The following is an 18,490-nucleotide window of genomic DNA, read 5'->3' on the forward strand; positions in this document are numbered from 1 at the left end:
ATGATTGGAAAATGAATGGAGTTCCCATGCTGTGAATGTCAGTCCAGCTCTGTTAGCTGTATTTAAACTTCGTAATGTGCAGATGATGACGTAATGTGTCCAGTATGGCAACAACAAATAAGAAGCATCAAGGCTGAAACACCAGCAAAAAACAAACAAATACCAAAACCATTAGGTCTGAATGCATTTCAGGACAATGAGCGGTTGAAGCACTTACTGGCCTAGAGACTGATTTTTTTCAAGTGTGATGCACATAATTATGTAGTGTGATGGGAGTAAAGTGATTGAGCCATCCTTGCTGAGTCCAAATTTCTTGGACAAAGTGCATGTTGGCAGCTGTTTTGTATTCTGGTCTCTCTCTTTTTGGCACTTCCTGTGCAACTGATCCTGTTGCCAGAATTGTCAGTTTGGCAACTAGTGGGGACGGGATGCTCTTCTGTGTTGTGATTTAGGTTGGTGCAACTTTTAATATAGAAAGAATTCACTTCCGATTAAGTCATCCCCTGTCATATTTTAGGTTTTGGTTGGATACTTTGCTGTGCGGTACTCAGATCATTTCTTCTGAAAAAAGACCACAATGACCAAAAAGATGAGAATCTAATAAGTCAATGCATATTTAGAGACAATTAGTATATTGATGGATTAGGTGATCAAAAAAAATCTGGCAATGGAATTATGTGTTGGGGCTGCAACCAGCCTAAAACCAGCCTCCTAGAGCAGCCATCGTGGGAAATGTGATTTGGGGATTTTTTGTATTTTTCCACTATTTTCTGACAATTTATATTATAATCAATGAACTGAGAAAATAATCGCGTAACTATTCATACTATCAGTCAGTCAGTCAAAGTTCTACATAGTGGTAGCATCTCACAAGCGGTGGGGGTGTTAAAAAGGGTAAATGGAAATGATAGAATTAAGATGTGTTGTCTGACTGGTGGTTTTTACCTCTGTAAATAAACATGAGTGTCCCCACAAGCACATACAGAGGAGAGGGTCCTTCACTACCAGACGAGAGAGGCGTCCTGTCAGGTGCCCTTCTAATCTTGGCATGTCATCAATAATCCCTCCGTCCCAGGTGGAGAGCAGCGAATGGGGGCCTCCATCCCGCTCTCTGCAAGCGCACCGTGACTGGGGACGTTCCCTGTCCAACCAGAGATGAAATTCAGCACAACATCCTTCACAGTTACACTAAAGAGGTGTTCACAGAGAGAGCCGAGCTGCTGCTGGCTATAGGCTCAGGTGATGAAATAGCTTGTTAAACGCTGTCTGTGAACGAGCTAATATCTCTCCTACCTCGTTGGGCCCCAGGAGCAGCTGTCTGAAGTACGGGCTGACAGCACACAGCACAGCCGCATGCGCCACCCCAATTCTTTCCCAGAGTCCCGGCGTAGAAAGCCACTCGGCGAACTGCACGCCACGCTCCAACAACCACTGCATGTCCTGTGAGAAGCTGGATCCTCTACTCGGATAGGGGAAGACGTGCTGAACGGAAGGAGGAAGAGGGAGCACGTAGGTTGAAGAGGAGAGAGAGAGAGAGAGGAAGATAGGAAGGAAGGAGTCGTGTTAATGAAGAATTACTGCTGAAATTCAGCTTGCCCGTATTTTCAAAAGATAAAAGGAAAATCCCCGAAATGTGTTATGTTCAAAGCACCCCAGGAGCGTTGTAAATCACACTTTGGTGTACTCATTTTTTTTCGTCCTTTTTTTACGTCTACTAGTGATTTCCCTTTTCTTTTGAGAATGACTTTTGGCAACTCAGCAATGGGCGTATAGGGTTATGTGGAGAGAGTGATAGTGACAGCAATAGTGAAGTGAGATCTTTTAGTCAAGAAAGAGAGAGCTGAGCAAGACCAATGTCATGTTGTGCTCTGCCCTGTTGCTCAAGTTAGAAAAAAATGCCTCCAGATATATTTGTGACAGACCTGCAAAAATGGAGGATTGGTCATGTCCATCTGTTCAACACAGATTTCATCCATCGTCAACGCTTATCCTGCATACAGGGTCGCGGGGGGGCTGGAGCCAATCCCAGCAGACATTGGGCGCAAGGCGGGGTACACCTGGACAGGTCGCCAGTCCATCGCAGGGCCACTCACGCTACACCTAAGGACAATTTAGGGTTGCCAATTACCTAGACTGCATGTCTTTGGATAGTGGGAGGAAGCCGGAGCACCCGGAGAGAACCACGCAGACACGGGGAGAACATGCAAACTCTACACAAAGGCCGGGGGTTTGAACCCACGACCTTCTTGCTGCGACAGTGCTAACCACCGCACCACCGTGCCCAACACAGATTTATCCCTTTTAAATAAGGTTAATGTTTACAGGACATAGAAAGGTTAATGTTTAAAGGAGATATAAGAAAATCTGGAAAGACAACCATCACAGATAAATGATTTGCAGTGAATTGAGTGTAACAGTAAAAACACTGAATACAAGAAAAATACGACGGGACAGAATTGTAAAACATGTCATGAGCAACAAGAAGAATATTGGTTAGGGAAAAAAAGAGAAAAAACTGTGCTTTGTGACACACGTATTCATGGATTCAGATTAATAAAAGTGACAAAGCACTGAGCAGGAAGGGAAAGGAAGTGTGTGTGTGTGGGGGGGCTTCACAAATCTCTGTCCTATTATGTTCCTATTCATGCTTAACACACATGCACTCTGTGGACCTCATCTCCTTTTTATGGCAGCTCAGATTGGCCATGAAAATGTGCTGTTCCTGAATCAGTGCACGTCATATTAATGCAAGCTACACCATAAGTACAGTTAAGTAGTGTTGGACAGGCACCAATAAATTGCCAGGCAGCACTCGCGGCTCTTTGGCTGGACTTAAAAGGTGTCAGTCATTGCATCAGACACCACACACACACACACACAGACACACAGCAGCAAGTGGTCAGATAAATATTTAACACTAAGACAAATAAACAGTGTAGCTTGTGTTAAATATTTTAGGTGTTCGTTTTGTAAAAATGAACTGTGAATGGAAAAATACTGAAATGGCAGTTCTACTCGACCTGTTTGTGGTGTGGGAGTCGTACTTCTAGCCAAATTAATTTTAATTATGTTGTTTCAAATGCAACGCACTGAAAGCTTTCAGTTTGTGGCAACATCCGGCAGTTAGGAATGGCAGTCGATTGCAGATTTAATTAGGCTTTTAGCCATTTAGGAGAAAGAGTGCCACAGTCTAAAAAAGTATAATATTAAGACAAAGAAAAGGCAGAAGAAATGAAACCATCAAGCACTCTAGCGTGGCTCGTTCTTTTAAGCTTTGCTAGAATAACAAAAGCGGTCTCTGCTGCTCAATGAGTATGAAGTTTGCTGTTCTGTGAGTTTTAGGCTCTTTTGATCATGATCAGAGCGGTAATTTCTCTATTTCTCATAATTAGCTTGTTATGTTTGCATTATCTGATTGGCTTAACGGTAGTTTGATTAAGTATGCAATACATTACAGTCTGCTTAGAACTGCTACAAATTACATTAGTTGCAGCCCCAAACTAAATCTTCCAAAACTAGTAATATAAAAATAATGTGCACAAATACACAAACTAAAAAAATGAACTGCGGGATGTTAATGTGGTGTTCAGGTACCTATACTGGTTAAGAACATTTGGTTAAAGACAAGGTTAATGAGTAATCATCTACAAGTACAATCACTGAGCTGCCTCGGAACAAGGCACTAAACACTCCGGAGCTCAGTCTAAAATTGATTCAAACATCACTGAATAAAAGTAGTCCACCTAGCTCTTGTCTCCCTTTTATTTCCAGTTGGAACAGAGGATATTGATCTGGATAAACCTTTATGCTCAGCTCTTTTATGGCTATGTAAGCTGTAAGAAAAAAACAATCCAGTCAGTCCAACTGAATGTTCCCTATACGCCATGAAAAGCATACTAAAGCAACAATAATAACTTAATAACATGCAAATTGAAGGACTAAATAAAACAATCATCGCCATTAATGATGGAAATAAAATGAGCTGAAAAGGGTTCAACGCTCACTCACAAACTGACAAGACACGAATAAATACTACTTAAAATAAAAGTTGAGTTTTTAGATACCATAGTATTCCTCTGACCTGGTTGTTCTAAATGAGGGGGACGAAGCTCGTTCACTTTATTTCTCGCCTCTTCTCTGGCCTCTCTTTGGCTTTGTGTTCAGACACTGAATCATGAAGTACTCCAGCTGAACAATACAGAAATACACCCGTTAGTTCAAACAGAAGGTACAAAAATAGTGGCACTACATCATCAATTCTTTGCTTTGGACAAAAACTTCCTGAGAAGACCAACGTAGCTACCTGTCCTTGTCTCCTCTACTAAGTGCTGTACCTATCTGAAATGAAGAGTTCATCTGGTTTAATACAAGAAGGAGTGTGTAAAGTTAATAATTTATCTTACAGCTTCATTTCAGTATAAAAACACACGGGCGGTTTTAAAATAGATTTTCACGGTCAACAAAAACCCTCTGCACATCTTTGTATCATATACATTCATTAAGTTGTTGTGATGTGACCACGTACCACGCTGCCGAAGTAGCGACCCACAAAGACGTGGTTGAGAGAGGGCAACTCCAGATAGGTGGCCCCCAGGTCCCGGGACAGCTGCAGACCTTCACTGTGAGGCACACAGCTGCTCCAGTCAGACGCACACAGCGGACACGTACAGGGAGGACCTTCATCTGAACACAGAGAGGAGAATTTAATTCCAGTATTAAATCATTCAATCATATATATATATATAATATATATATATATATTACATATATATATATATATAAGTGAATCAGAGTTTAAGGGGCTACATGAGAAGATATCAGTGTCAGTGGTATTACATTATGCTTCTTAGGATGCATGAACCTAGTTTGAATTGAACAACTACTGCTGAAAATGTGTCACCGAATGAGCTGCACGGGGCCATGACAACATGTTGGTGTAACACTGTTCGTGTTTGTTAAAGTATTCAACCCTAACAGGAAATGAACTGCCATATGTGCCTTCAAGCAAAACACAGATCTAAACATATAAACATAAAGACAGAAGTCAAACAAAAAAATCTGCACAGCTCTTAATTAAAGGGACAGTAAGTGATTGTGATCCAATAGGGTTTTTGTTAAACTCAATGAATATTTTAGTTTGTTCTCTGAAAAAAAAGGAGAGATACTGAGAAACCAACACATTCTCAGTCCCGACTCGTCACATATGACGCATGGTCAAGGCCCTTTGGCGTCGCTTGTTAACGCCCTGGGTACCCCTTTAGCATCATTTTTAGACGTTTAGGGCTCCGCAGTCAAGTTAGCAACGCTTAGCAACAACAAATATGCAATGTCCGGTAAAGTTAGCAACAAGACATATGCAACGTCAGGTTGCACTTTCAAAATAAAACGCTAGCATTTCAAAACATCTCCATTTTGAAACGGCACGTTATTAAAGTTGTGAAACGTTGCAATTTGGTTAGGTTTAGGCAACTAAACTCCTTGGTTAAGGTTAGGAAAAGATCATGGTTTGGGTTAAAATAACTACGTACATCAGTAACACGTAAGCTAACGTCACTTGCGTAACTTATGCAGTTAATTTAACTTGTTAACTTCAATAAAAACACTTTACTACGTTGACTTTTTGTTTCACACAGGACACGAACACCGCTCCTGGTTCAAAGTCTGGGTCTGGCTCTCCATCCATCTCCTTACTCAGTCTTTTCTGTTAAATATCATATACCTGCCTTACTGTCAAAAACTGACGCTACAGGGCTTTCCCCACTGCGTTGAACTATGACGCTAAAGGGGTGCCCAGTGCGTTACAAACTGACGCCGATGGGTCTTGACCATGCGTCCATATGTGACGAGTTGGGGAGTGAGAAACAGCCAAAGAGGAAAAGGTCTGAAGAGTATTAACAGAGAAGAAAGGTATATGAGCAGGAAAAGGTTAACTTTGGAGGCCGCAGCTTCTGAGGGAGCACTGAAGGGAGGGGTTTATATTGGCAGTTGAGTTCAAATATCAACAATCCTTCTGCAGAATCAACTACTCTCCCTTTAATTTAACCAAGAAATATTTCAATTTAACAGAAACCCTCGTGAGGCATTGTCAAGTTAACACCACAGGGCAGAACGGTATTATACTGTACATCGTCATAAACACACACATCACTCAGGTGGTTGTGATCTGAATGAATAAGAGTCAATCTGCTACCAGACAACAAAATGTATTAAAATAAATATCATACAAGATCATGTCAGATTGACTACAAAACACACGAAGCTACTTTGTGTGATAAGCAGAAGACAAAACACACAAATTATGTGAAAATAGAAAACAAATCTACACAGATAAAACATAAAAACCAGATGCCACAGTCGCATGTGCTTTCATGGTGTGGACTTGCCCTATGTCCTAATTCTTCTTGTCTGTCTCAGAGTGACTTTGTAGACAGCCAATGAGTATTTTAAAAGGGAGCTGTATACATGTGTTTTCCATTTTATGTGTCGTTGTGTTTGTGATGTTGGTTCCTGAAATTTCATTAGGTTTTCTTTGATTTTATACGGATGTGTTTTGCACTTCCAGGCCACAATTTTTACACGTTCAAAGAAAAAACCAAGGATTCTTTTACAATAACAGAAAAGATAGATCATCCAAATACATCAGATCTGCAACGGCACGTGCACTAGGACAAGCCATGCTGTGGTATGTGTGCATGGGGACCAAAGACACAGAATCAGACAGGAAATTTGGAGGGATTAGCTTGAATGGGGGAGGGGGGGCTGCACAAAGGAGGAGCAAGCCAGAGAGAAAAGGAGAATGAGTTGGACATGCAGCTAAGTGCTGAGGCATTTGATAAATCATACCACTAATAACCTACAGGCATGACACAGAGATGGAGCTGGACAGTGTGTGTGTGTGTGTGTGTGGTGTGTGTGTGTGTGTGTGTTGTGTGGTGTGTCTGTGTGTGTGTGTGTGTGTGTGTGGTGTGTGGTGTGTGTGTGTCTGTGTGTGTGTGTGTGTGTCTGTGTGTGTGTGTGGTGTGTGTGAGAGGCAGAGTGAAAAGCAGAGTGTGTGTGTGAGCGTCTGACAGGCGGTGACTTGGCATATCAGTGGTAAGTTTGTGCGCGTGAGTGTGTGTGTGCGCCCTTGGATGAATCTGTCTGTGCCCCTGCGTTCAGCGCGGCTTTAATGGCTGCATTAATGCACGTATGGCAGCGCTCTCTGCCACAGACGTGCCTTAGGTGGTCTTAAGTCGAGCAGCGGGAAGCTCAGCCGTCATTCTCTGCAGTCATGAGGGCATAGCATGAAAATACTCACAGCGGCTGCGAACAAAAACACAAACAAAGGCTCTGGTCTACAGGTACCCACCCTATCCTCCTTCTCTCTAGCTGTTTCTGCCAAAGACTTGACTCACACTGTGATCATTCTGCAGCGGAGCTCTGACAGGATCTCAAAGTATGCCGAGAAGACAGGCTAAAAATACAACCTTGTGCATTTGAGCAGCTTGTTTAAGGCATCTGGATTTGACAAGGGTCAGTGTGTGTGTGTGTGTGTGTGTGTGTGTCTGCAAAAACACATGCAGACTCACTGAGGTGCCTGCCAGTATACACATGTTCACTTCTGATGTGTTAAGCAGCCAGTAAGGCCACACCCACCCAAGCGCTCTAGTTCTACTTGAGCGATAAACTGTTGGTGAACTTTCGAGCCATGCCATTGTTCTATATATTGAGTGCTGTGCGAGCTCTTGTCTGCCTACAAGGCTTACAGGGCCAAAACAATATAACCTTAATGTCCTGCTTTGTTTGGTGTGTTTTCTGCAGGGAAGCATGTGAGCTGACAGCCGGAAGGAAGCCAAGAGGAGATTTAATCATGGCCATCCTCCTCATTGCTGGGAGGACACACTAGAGGACACAAGGCTGAGACAGAGATCTCACTGGCCCAACGAGAAGAACATGTCCCGAAGGCAACATAAAATTAACCCTAAAATACCAGGATATCAAATACGGCGGCTGAGAGATGAGAAATTTTGCATTTGCTGCCTCTCGAACTCCATTGTTCACGTACAACAATGACAAACTGCTAGAGGAATCATCAGCTGTCAAGGCGTTGTTGGCACAACCAAACTCACTCTGGCTCTAACAAAACCACGGAACAAAAGCGCCCTCACCGTTCAGCCGCGCTCCAACAGCGACCAGGATGACAGGCACGCCCCAGTGCCTCAGGAGCGGGCGGAGTCTCGGGGCATAGCCGTTCCTGACCTGCTGGAAGGCCAGCTTGTCAGTGACTGAATATTTAATGACCAGGATGTCAGCCTGCTCAAGAACTTTCCGTACGCTGGCCCAATCGCTGTCCAACAAGTCCTGGAAAGTCAAGAAAAGAAAAAGGACAGCAAATATAAATAGAAGGTCAGAGGAGAACAGACACAAAAATGGCAGTAAACAGAATTGCCTGCATACCATCTCTGTAGCATGAATCCCCCCTCTGAGTGGGAGTAAATACCTCAGTGTGGCTCTTAGGACTTTACCCCTGAGGGCCGGTGTGAGGCTAGCTGCTTGCTCTAAACCAACCTAACTCAACTTATTAGGCAGGGGGGGAAAAAAACACTTAAGAAAGCTGTGCGCATTTGAATAAAAAGGACAAAGAGGCATAGAATTTGACTGACAGACTCTGCACAGCACCACCCCTGACAGGGTTAGACAGCCCTATAATAGGACGCATACACTGCTGCTACAAAATCATAACAGTGCTTTCATTTCAAATTCATATGCTATTAGGAACAAAAGTTCTTTCATCATTTTTTTTCTGCGCAGTGCATGTTAAAATAGCGTCCTCCTAAGAATAGAGACATTTTTACAAAGCCTGCAATCAGTGCTGGAAGGCGCCTTGGAATTTGTGCGTCTTCTGAGAAACACAAGCAGAGTGAAAGCGAGCAGCAGATCATTGAAGTGAGGCCACACTCTTTCACAGTGACAATGCTCTGGCAAAATTGCGCCACTGTTTGATATTTGCCATCTTGGCCTGCCCAAACCTTCCTCTGCAAATCAAGGATGATTTGGTATCAATGAAGAAGGTGTAGCTCCCCTATAATAATACTGGGGATGGACAAATGAATGAACAGAACAAGTCAAAGCAAAGATTCCTACTGCATCATGCCAGTCTGCACACAAACACACCACTGGTCTCTTACCCAGCTGGGGCAATCCCGAACCACTACAGTGACATCTCCAAACACACGTGAGGTGTACTCCATGAAGGCTGGGTTGTGCAGGCTGCTCTCCAAGTCGCAGGGTCCCACCAGCGCTCCGTGACCAAGGTAGCTCCACAGCAGGCCTCCCTGCAGCTGCCCCTGGCCCATGATCTCCTCCCCGGCCCGACTCCTCCGGGGCACTCGCTGCCCAGAGCCACAATGTGGATGGACCTGTAAGCCAAACAACTCGTGTTTGAAAGTGACTTGAATGAAGCAGCAGCACACAAGCAGATGGTGATACAGAAGTAGCAGTGAAGAAGAGGAGGCACCAAGCTTTGCTTTGGTCCTTATTATTCATGTCTATCACGGAGACAGTGCATCACCGTCATGTCACTGAAAATGACTGAGAAGAAGCATGCCAAGGCCTTTATTACACCTGAGAGGGTATTACGGTTCAATAAATCTGACACTTTTAGAAATATTTTCGGTGCTGTATTTATATTTATCAAGCATACTGACAAAAATAAAGCAGCCCAACAGGAACCCCTTCCCCTCACATCCCCTAATGAGTTGCAGCTTCAGAGCAACTTACATTGTGGTCACCGCGGTTTTTGTTCCGCTGCTCTACGCTATGGAGCCCTTTCCCCTCACGGTGCGTTTCCACGCCAGTCTGCAGTCAGACTCGGCTTTTTCCGCAATGAGCCGCGGCTCCGCTCCGTCGTTAATTCCTCTCATCGGCGGCTGCCCCCCCGGGAGCCCGGCTGCTGGGGAGTTTCGCAGTCACTCGCATTTCCCCGTCTCGTTATTCATTCATAAAAGCGGAGCCCGATACCGTCCCGAACTGACCGCAGAGGCGCACCGGACAGCCCAGCCGGCGGCGGAGCAGCAGCAGCGTGTGAACAGCAGCGCCCATGGACAGCCAATGCGCTAACAGACAAACAAGTTGTCAGTCTGTAGGAAACACAATTAACGGCGAGGAGAGAGCAGCCTCGCGCCTCGGTGTCCAGACCATATGAATGACGTAGGCGAATAAAACAAAAAAAGTCTCACTGCCAAATAACAACTGAGAGAGAGAGAGAGAGAGAGAGAGAGAGAGAGAGAGAGAGAGAGAGAGAGAGAATGCAAAGGCTGAATAGAGAGCGGTCGCGCCTGACTCAGCAACACGCACGCGGGCATTCACGCGTAGAAGCAGCGCGCGCCAGCACACACGAGCACCCTGGCCATATGACCATGCTGTCGACGTGCAGGAAATGACAGCGTTGTTTTGTTCACTCAAACACAGTTTTGCACCTTGTTGTCCTCTCAGATCTGTCCGTTTCACATTCAAACAATTGACACTGGATGCCACCACATGAATAGACACGAAAGGAATGGCCAAGAGGTTGATAGTGACAACCCTATTAAGCAAGGGTTAGGAGACAATTTGCTTATACTGCAAGAAAATATAAAATACGTTGGTTTGCTTTTATTTTGGGGGTGGGGGGGTCAGTGTTAGTAAGCTATAAAAGGTGATAAGGAGATCTGGTAGTCCCTCTTGGACAAACTCCAAAGGGCCAGAGCTTTCTGAGAGGAAGCATAGCTCAAGCCTTAAAGGGTTGATCAGAGCGTTGTGTCTCACTCCGAACCATGATGAATAGTGCAGACATAAAAGCATCATAGAGTATTTAGGCCTTGGGTTTGAATGCCCTGCAACACTGTAAATCCATGCTCCTTACACACTGTGCAATAGCCTTCCTCTGAAAAAAGATGCACTCGCCCTGCTAAGCAGCTAAGCAGACAGTCTGCTCTTGTCTTGACAAACAGCCCTCCACTTGACCTATTGCAAATGTCCACCTGCACATAATGGCCCCCGCCTTGTATCAAGATTCTAAATTTCACTTCCTAATCATATTTTACTATTTAATGTGTAGTAACCTTGCACAAGTTACAGCCCCCTCCTTCCATGTAGCCCATGGCCATGTGCACTTCTTGATTGTATTTGAAGTGTCACACTGGCAGAGGCTTTAGACTGTGTTGTGAGTTTGCTGCAGGCCAGCTACAGAGACCATCATCATTCATGCACAAGGAAACATCATACCCACAGCCTTTGTGTTGTTCTAGGGCCATATCACTGCTACCCTACACCACAGGCACAGAAACAGAGAAATCATCTGAATGTGACAAGCTGTCTTTACAGCAAATTATAGGCTATAACCAAATTATTTCACTTTGCATGTTATGTACAGAATGGCTATGAAAGCCATTATGATTCAACTTTGTATTTATTACTATAATTATGTAAAATGTATGACTTGTAACTGAAAGCTTGTGTTACTAACCAGAGGTGTGGAGTTTGAAAGACATGGGTGTTTTCCAGGCAGGGAGGGTCGCTATCAAGATGAATTATGGGAATTGGAGCCAGCATTTTTGGAGCTTGACCCGTTCTGACAAAAACTAAAAGTCTTGGCCGCTGCTTTGACAAGTTTTACCATTCTTTTTTCAATCTGTTTCTTGCAAGTGCCTCAGTTTTATGGAAGCGCAGTGATAAGTTGCTAGAGTAATCCTTTAAGTACGACAGTGCCACATAGCAAATGTAACAAAGTTAGGTTTAGAGATATTGGTGACATCATGAATATTAAAGGAATAGTTTTGAGAGCACAGTGGAGACATTTTGAGAAATGCTCTTATTTGCTTTCTTGGCAAGAGTTAGATGAGAAGATTGAAGGCTGACTGTTCAAAACAAAACCCTGAATATCTATACGGAATATGGGGACAGTACCTTCCAGCCAGCCACTGTACCTGCATGAAGCTGCTGTCAGCACACCGACCAGGGATTTGGTCTGTGTCCTCAAGAAACATGTCACAACGCAAATCCTAGTATTTGCAACATGTGTCCTGATGTTCATGCTTTCTGATGTTATCTGAGGGAATGAACGGATACAAAAAGTGACCAGTATTGTGGTATGATCTTTTTATTTTACATTAACGATTTCCCACTTTAGGACTTTATCGATCAGCAAAAACCTTTTTATCTTATTGATTCATTCACTGAATGCATAATACATGAGGAATATTGAAATGCAGAGGGATACACCAGTGTGGGCACACTTTTAGCCACCTCCTGCCACTACCTAATTTGAAAACAAAGAACCAGAAATCTAAATTCATTCATAAAAATGTTTATTCAGTGAACTATGTAACAGGGCAATGTGTGACCACATTTTTTAGTAAAACATTTTTAGACCATTTAAAAAGCTAGCAAGCCACACATCAAGTAATTTAAAATTCTAAATGCTCCCAAACTCATTAAAACAAGACCAGTTTTTAAGCCCATGCAAGCCCTATTGATTACTTGAGGTAGAGCATGGACTACGTGTTATTAAACATCTCTCTACACAGTTATCACCCAAACATTTAGAGGAGATCATAGGAGACAAAAAAATACTATAGAGATGCCATTCTCATCCATGTGTTACTATTATCATTCTTCTCCTCGGCTGCTTCTGCTTTGGCCCTTTCCACCTTGCCGGCCTCTCCCTGGTAGAAGTCTGAATCGACCCAGTGCCTGTCCTGAGAGAGCTTGACATAGACTTCCCCGTTGCTCTCAGTGACCTCGTGGATCCGCTGCTTCACACCCTTGGAGTACCATCTGGGCACAGGTGGCTTTTCCTGGGGGTTGGTGCCCTTGTATAAGCCCTCCCCTTCGGCAAGAGAGATCCTGTACTTGTGCTTTGGACAAATTATGCACAGCTTGCCGTCAATGTCCTGTGAATGTGTTGAAAGAAAGCAGGTAAACAACCTCATGTGGTGCTAAGTGTAGGTCACTTCCAAGATTAGCATAACATTAAATTAATACGGGTTTGATATCTTAATTACAGCGGTTGCTTTTAAGGATTTTAGTGCAAAAACACAAAAGCACAGTCCAGCACTTTAACTTAAATGACATTTTGGCTTCTTTTCTCTGGGTCAGACAAAAAAAACAACAACCCACAAGCTCTTGTAAAATGTAAACCTCACCTCAATGTCTCCATTCTGCAGCATTCCCCCAGCATCTGTTGAGAGGGTAGAGGATCAGTGTATTGCAGAATAAGCTAACAGTTTACAGCAGACTAACCTTTTGCTGACTGGACACACTTTAGAGGCAATATGTGCTAAAATGTCCTATGGATAACAAAGTAAGGCAGGCCAGCGTTAAATGTCCCATGACAGGATTTCTATTAGCAGCAACCTATTTTTGAGTTGGTTCAGTGAAAGTAAGCACATTGATAACATTTTTGAAAATATGCCAATATTTTCTGTACTGTTGGATAAAGTCTTACGGCCAATAACACTTTTCATGTATTACCAGATTTGAAGGGAAACCAAAGCCTAATGGTCACACTTTCCCCTCTCTCATAACAGCTGTTTTGAGTTCAGCACAGGTACTCACGATAACAGTAAGAGTCTATAGCATAGAAGACTCCCAGATGGTGGATGATCAGTACATCCCGACCTTCTAATGTTCTGAAAGAGCGCTTTGCTTCAATCAATTCATTGGTTTTCCCCACAAAATAAGGCCCTCCTGTGGTCTGCTCCTTCGCCTCCATGGCTCTGTCAAATGCTGTTCAGACTGCAAGCAGGAAACTTCACAATTCAGTATTCATCACAAAGAACCATGTTATTTTTCTTTACCAAATCACAAGAGTGGTCGTAACTACCCTGCAAGCAATGCCCTCTGTGCATTAACTATGCCCCGTTTCCAGGTGAGAACTTTAATCTTAACTACACGCATGAAAATTGTGACTTCTGGATTTGTAACTGGGATTATTGTGTTGGCACACTACATCACAGTTGTCAGCTTAAAATAAATCCACAACACTTCCAGAACATTCAGCTTGAAGAATCCAGACAAGGACATCTCTTGGTACGAATCTGCTCTACACGTACTCAGACCTGACATTTTAATGCCTAATATCTGTGTCATCGTCATAAGGATTTTTTTTTTCTTGTTGTGTGTTCCTTAAATACAAAATACCAGACCAATGAACTGCCTCATGATACAGCTTGCATGACCTACACAAAGTGACACAAGTGGGCCAAATGCAATGACATAAAACATAAATTTGTCTGTCATCCCTCTACAAAAGCATTGGTCATCTAAACCACAGTCCAACATCCATGAGTAATCTCTATGACAGCCAGTATATACCAAAAATATCTGGATGCAGGGGAACCTGACCCCATGTGTGATTCATGTATAGCGGAGTGGAATAATGAGCGCTTCAGTGCAGGCTGAGTAAGCACAGTAGTAGTAGAAGCGAATGTCGCATGTCCTGAGGCCTCTGGCTAAACCACAGGCAGCTACATGCTATGAAGGAAGGAGCTACAGAAAAGCAAAATAATTGTTCATGTCAGGAAAACAATACATTTTCTTTAAGTGAGTCCTAAAAGACTATAGGTCTAATTTGTACAAATCCTTCAAAGTAATTTTTTGTGCATCCTCTCTGTCTGTCTGTCCGTCTCCTATATATTTTTACTTGAAAGTACCAGAACATGTATTTTGGGTAAGTTTTTGTCTTTACCTTGAAGCTCAGCAGCAGTGACTCCTCCATCCAGCGGAGCAACTGCACTTCTGGCAGTTTGGCTTCCATGAGGAGGAGGCCCCATCTCCATTATCTTTAGACACAAGCTGTCTTCAGTTGGCCCTATCTACACTGGGTACATGTCTTATCTGTCTCCCACAGGCACAAGAGCAATTTCATTATAAAGAACACTGTACGTTTATCATAAAACCATGTCTAATCTGTCATTTCTAGAGATTTCTAACAGGATGAATCGCTCTATTTAAATCTACTGATAAATATTAAGATATATATATGTTGTTATTTTATATTATTGTTGTTATTATATTATTAGGTCATTTTAGACTTATCAATTCATGTAATTCAAGCAATTATTTGTTATGTTTGTCAGGGGTTGCTGACATGACAAACAGATTTTAAAAACACAGTAGGTAAACTTTCCCAGATATTTAACAATGGCATTCATTATAAACAGGTTGCCCTTTCAATGATAAAAAGTTACTCAATTATATACAGTGTGTGTGTGTGTGTGTGTGTGTGTGTGTGTGTGCGTGTGCGTGTTCGTGTGTGTCAGTGGGGGACAAAGTATGTAGATCCTTTACTGAAGTGAAAGTACTAATAACAAGTAGGCTAACAAGTAAACATTCAGCATTGAAAATGTTTCTAAAGTAAAAGTATGTAAGTATAATTAGGAAAATGTACCTAAAGTAAAGAAAAAGTACTCAATGCAGAAAGAAAAATGTCATGTGACTATTAATCATGCTTTAATGTAAAAACAGGATTTTACTGTTGTAATTTTTGAGGGGGAACTCATTTATATTACTATTTCACATTTTCCCAGAGCCCAAAGTGATACCTTCAGAATGTTTGCTTTGTCTAACCAACAGTACAAAGTGCAAAATTATTACAAATCAATTTAAATAATTAAAAGGAAAAGATCTTCAGATTTGTGTGTTATGGAAGCATGAAAAATATTTACAAGAATGAAAGTTGTTGCCAGTTGATTTCAACGTCAGTCTAATACTGTGTCAGTTGTAAAATGTTGTGTAGTTTAATTTGCAACAAAGAAAATTTATTGAGTCCTCATATGTTTTGTCTGTAAAAAAAGCTGTCAGATAAATGCAGTATAAAAAAAAATACATTATCTCCCTCTGAGATGCAGGGGAGTAGAAAGTGGCATAAAAAGAAAATACTTAAGTGAAGTACCTTTAATGTGTACTTAATCACAGTATTTGAGTAAATGTACCTAATAACTGTCCACTGTACATTTACTCAAGTTTTTACTCTGCTGTATGTATCGGCAATGAGCCATAGTTCCTAGTAAGGCTTTACATACAAAACACAGAATCAATAAATAAAACAATACATCATTATAGATTAGTGTAACAGTGTATAAAGTCGTAACAAAAAAGTAATTATAATCAATTAACACACTACAAGGCTATATTATATTATATTGTTTAAGCCTTCTATCTTAATCATATCACAATGCAATATAATAATATTCCTGAATATAGCCAATCTGCATAAGGAGTAGTTTTATTGATTTAATATAACTTTGAACGTTGAATCTGAACACCTCTTTCACCACTGGCAGCAGTAGTCTTGCCTCGAGTCCTGTCCAAGCAGTTTTACAAAGCGGAACTGTTTGAGTCCGTATTCAAAGAGCACCGACCGGCCGGACTCATTTCCCAGAGCACCGCTGAGCTTCGCTGTGCTCTCAGCCGGAGAGAAACCAGAGAAACCCATATTTTGTCGCAGAGAATAGACCTTAAGTAGCATCCACAAGAAACATCCAGAGCCCAGTCACTGTTTGACATCTGTGCGAGCAGGTAAGTAAGATAGCTAACATGCTACAGATTTATTTAGCTCTGCTAAATCATCGTGCTGGCGCAGTAGTGTTGTTCATGGGCCTGTAACGTTAAACCTGTAAGATCTGTGCCTGTCATTCATTTTCTGCTTTTTGAATACACAGCCAAAGATATGATCGGCCTGATTGTGTTTTTTAATTCCAACGTTGTTATATTAAAAAAAGAAACAGGCTAATTCCAGTCAAAAGCAACACTGCTGAAATTTGTCCTGACCAAAAGGTCCTACAGGTTACCTCATTATTGAAAGCCAAAGCTAGGCCACTATGTTAAAGAGGAAAACCTGTACTCCAGAGGTTTACTCTGACAGAATAAGGCTGGTGATATTTGGCTGGTATGGTGCTTGTCGTTACCATGTGGATCTGTTAATATCCAGTAGTATGGGGGGTACTAGTGAATGTGAACAGATTTCACACAATTATGTTAGCCTTAAATACAGTATATTAACATCATAACAGTTTGTATTTTAGTTCACAGAACTAATAAGACCAAACACCCTATAAAAGAAAAGAAATAAGTAATAACGTGAAACTTTTAAAAGTTTTTTATTGTACGTTACAGGTACAGTTTCATTTAACCTCCCTAAAGTGCAAAGGGTCACACTTTACAACAAAGGAACACAAAGTAATGCAGAATGTGTTTGTGTGTGAAGTTTCTGAACAGGAAGATGGTGCTGCGTGCTTGTGGCTTTATAGTGTTTCGTCGTCTAGCTAGTCGTGTCCCTCCACCAGACAACATCGAGTACCTCCTCTTGCAGACCTCTTATGGGACACACCACTGGACCCCGCCCAAAGGTGTTTACAAGTTCAAAAACAGCACATCTATCAGGTCATTGATGAGAGATACTAATGAGCTGAATTCTACTCGTATAGCTTTAGATGTTCTTTGTGCCAGTTCCGTCTAACCTGTTCACCATCAGGTCATGTGGACCCAGGCGAGGATGACCTCACCACAGCTCTGAGAGAGACCAAGGAGGAGGCCGGGCTGGGGGCGGAGCACCTGCGGGTGATTGACGGATTTTTGCAGGAGCTGCGTTACGAGGTGCAAGGAAAGCCCAAAGAGGTGCTGTACTGGCTGGCCGAGCTGAGAGACCCAGGGACAGCGGTTACTTTGTCTGACGAGCACAGGGACTACCGCTGGGCACGGCTGGAGGAAGCCTGCACTCTGGCTCAGTACAAAGACCTGCAGGACACACTGAGATCAGCACACAGATACCTGGGGGCTCTGCAGGACAAACAGTGATGAATCAGAATGGAGACTGTGCAGACAGGGATGATTAAAGAAAGGAAATGACTGTCAGCTGGCATGTGGGACCCTTAGACCATAGCTTGGAATAGTGAATCCAATGTGGCAGTATTTCTGCTGTGATTATGTGATTGATACTTCTGTCTCTGTCAGGTTTAAATACTGTTGAAGTCTATTTAAATTCTTTGTCTCTACTGTACTGTGCAATGTAAGGCTGAGTAGATTCCCTTCTGTTAAAACAAAGGCGAGTAGAGAGGAAATGAATTCTCTGAAACAAATTCTTGACAGCCGATTACTGATGTGATCTTAGTCACTGCACTAAAACGAGATTGTCTGTGCCTTTGAATCTTTTAAGTCATATGTAATTAGATTACATGCATAAATGTTTTCAATGTAAATAAACTAAAATGCAAATCTGAAGGAGAAACAAATGAAAGAGATGGACACCCTCATCATTAGAACAGCGTAAACCTGAAGAGGGGCATATGTATTAACACTGTAGCTAGAAGCAAAGTTTTCCAACGAGGGTTAAAATGAAGGGCAACTGGACTTGGTTGAAGATACTGGAAGACGTTTCGTCCCTTATCCAAAGGACTTCTTCAGTTCTGACTGACTGGCAGGGAAACTCAGCTATTTAACCTCAGTGGGGTCGTTGGCCCGGGTCATAGAT

The 18,490-nt window shown here is 42.4% G+C and overlaps 2 protein-coding genes and 1 pseudogene across 2 annotated transcripts; 1 reads left to right on the plus strand and 2 right to left on the minus strand.

Annotated features, from left to right (window-relative positions):
* Nucleotides 1-1,293: 1,293 nt before the first annotated feature.
* On the minus strand, nucleotides 1,294-10,564 carry LOC119890905 (annotated as a pseudogene).
* Nucleotides 10,565-12,102: 1,538 nt separating this feature from the next.
* Nucleotides 12,103-14,785, minus strand: LOC119890906 (Rieske domain-containing protein-like). Its single transcript, XM_038702319.1, has 4 exons — nucleotides 14,708-14,785; nucleotides 13,576-13,755; nucleotides 13,164-13,198; nucleotides 12,103-12,911 (listed from the first exon to the last, which is right to left on the minus strand). Exons 2-4 carry the CDS (start codon nucleotides 13,730-13,732, stop codon nucleotides 12,591-12,593), a joined length of 513 nt encoding a protein of 170 aa, XP_038558247.1. The 5' UTR covers nucleotides 13,733-13,755; nucleotides 14,708-14,785; the 3' UTR covers nucleotides 12,103-12,590.
* A 1,599-nt stretch (nucleotides 14,786-16,384) lies between these two features.
* Nucleotides 16,385-18,240, plus strand: LOC119890904 (bis(5'-nucleosyl)-tetraphosphatase [asymmetrical]-like). Its single transcript, XM_038702317.1, has 3 exons — nucleotides 16,385-16,539; nucleotides 17,228-17,369; nucleotides 17,495-18,240. Exons 2-3 carry the CDS (start codon nucleotides 17,243-17,245, stop codon nucleotides 17,815-17,817), a joined length of 450 nt encoding a protein of 149 aa, XP_038558245.1. The 5' UTR covers nucleotides 16,385-16,539; nucleotides 17,228-17,242; the 3' UTR covers nucleotides 17,818-18,240.
* Nucleotides 18,241-18,490: the final 250 nt, after the last annotated feature.

This window comes from Micropterus salmoides, unplaced genomic scaffold, assembly GCF_014851395.1.
Source record: "Micropterus salmoides isolate LMB-PRFRI ecotype aquatic unplaced genomic scaffold, ASM1485139v1 Ms_hic_scaffold_612, whole genome shotgun sequence".
Lineage (NCBI taxonomy): Eukaryota > Metazoa > Chordata > Actinopteri > Centrarchiformes > Centrarchidae > Micropterus > Micropterus salmoides.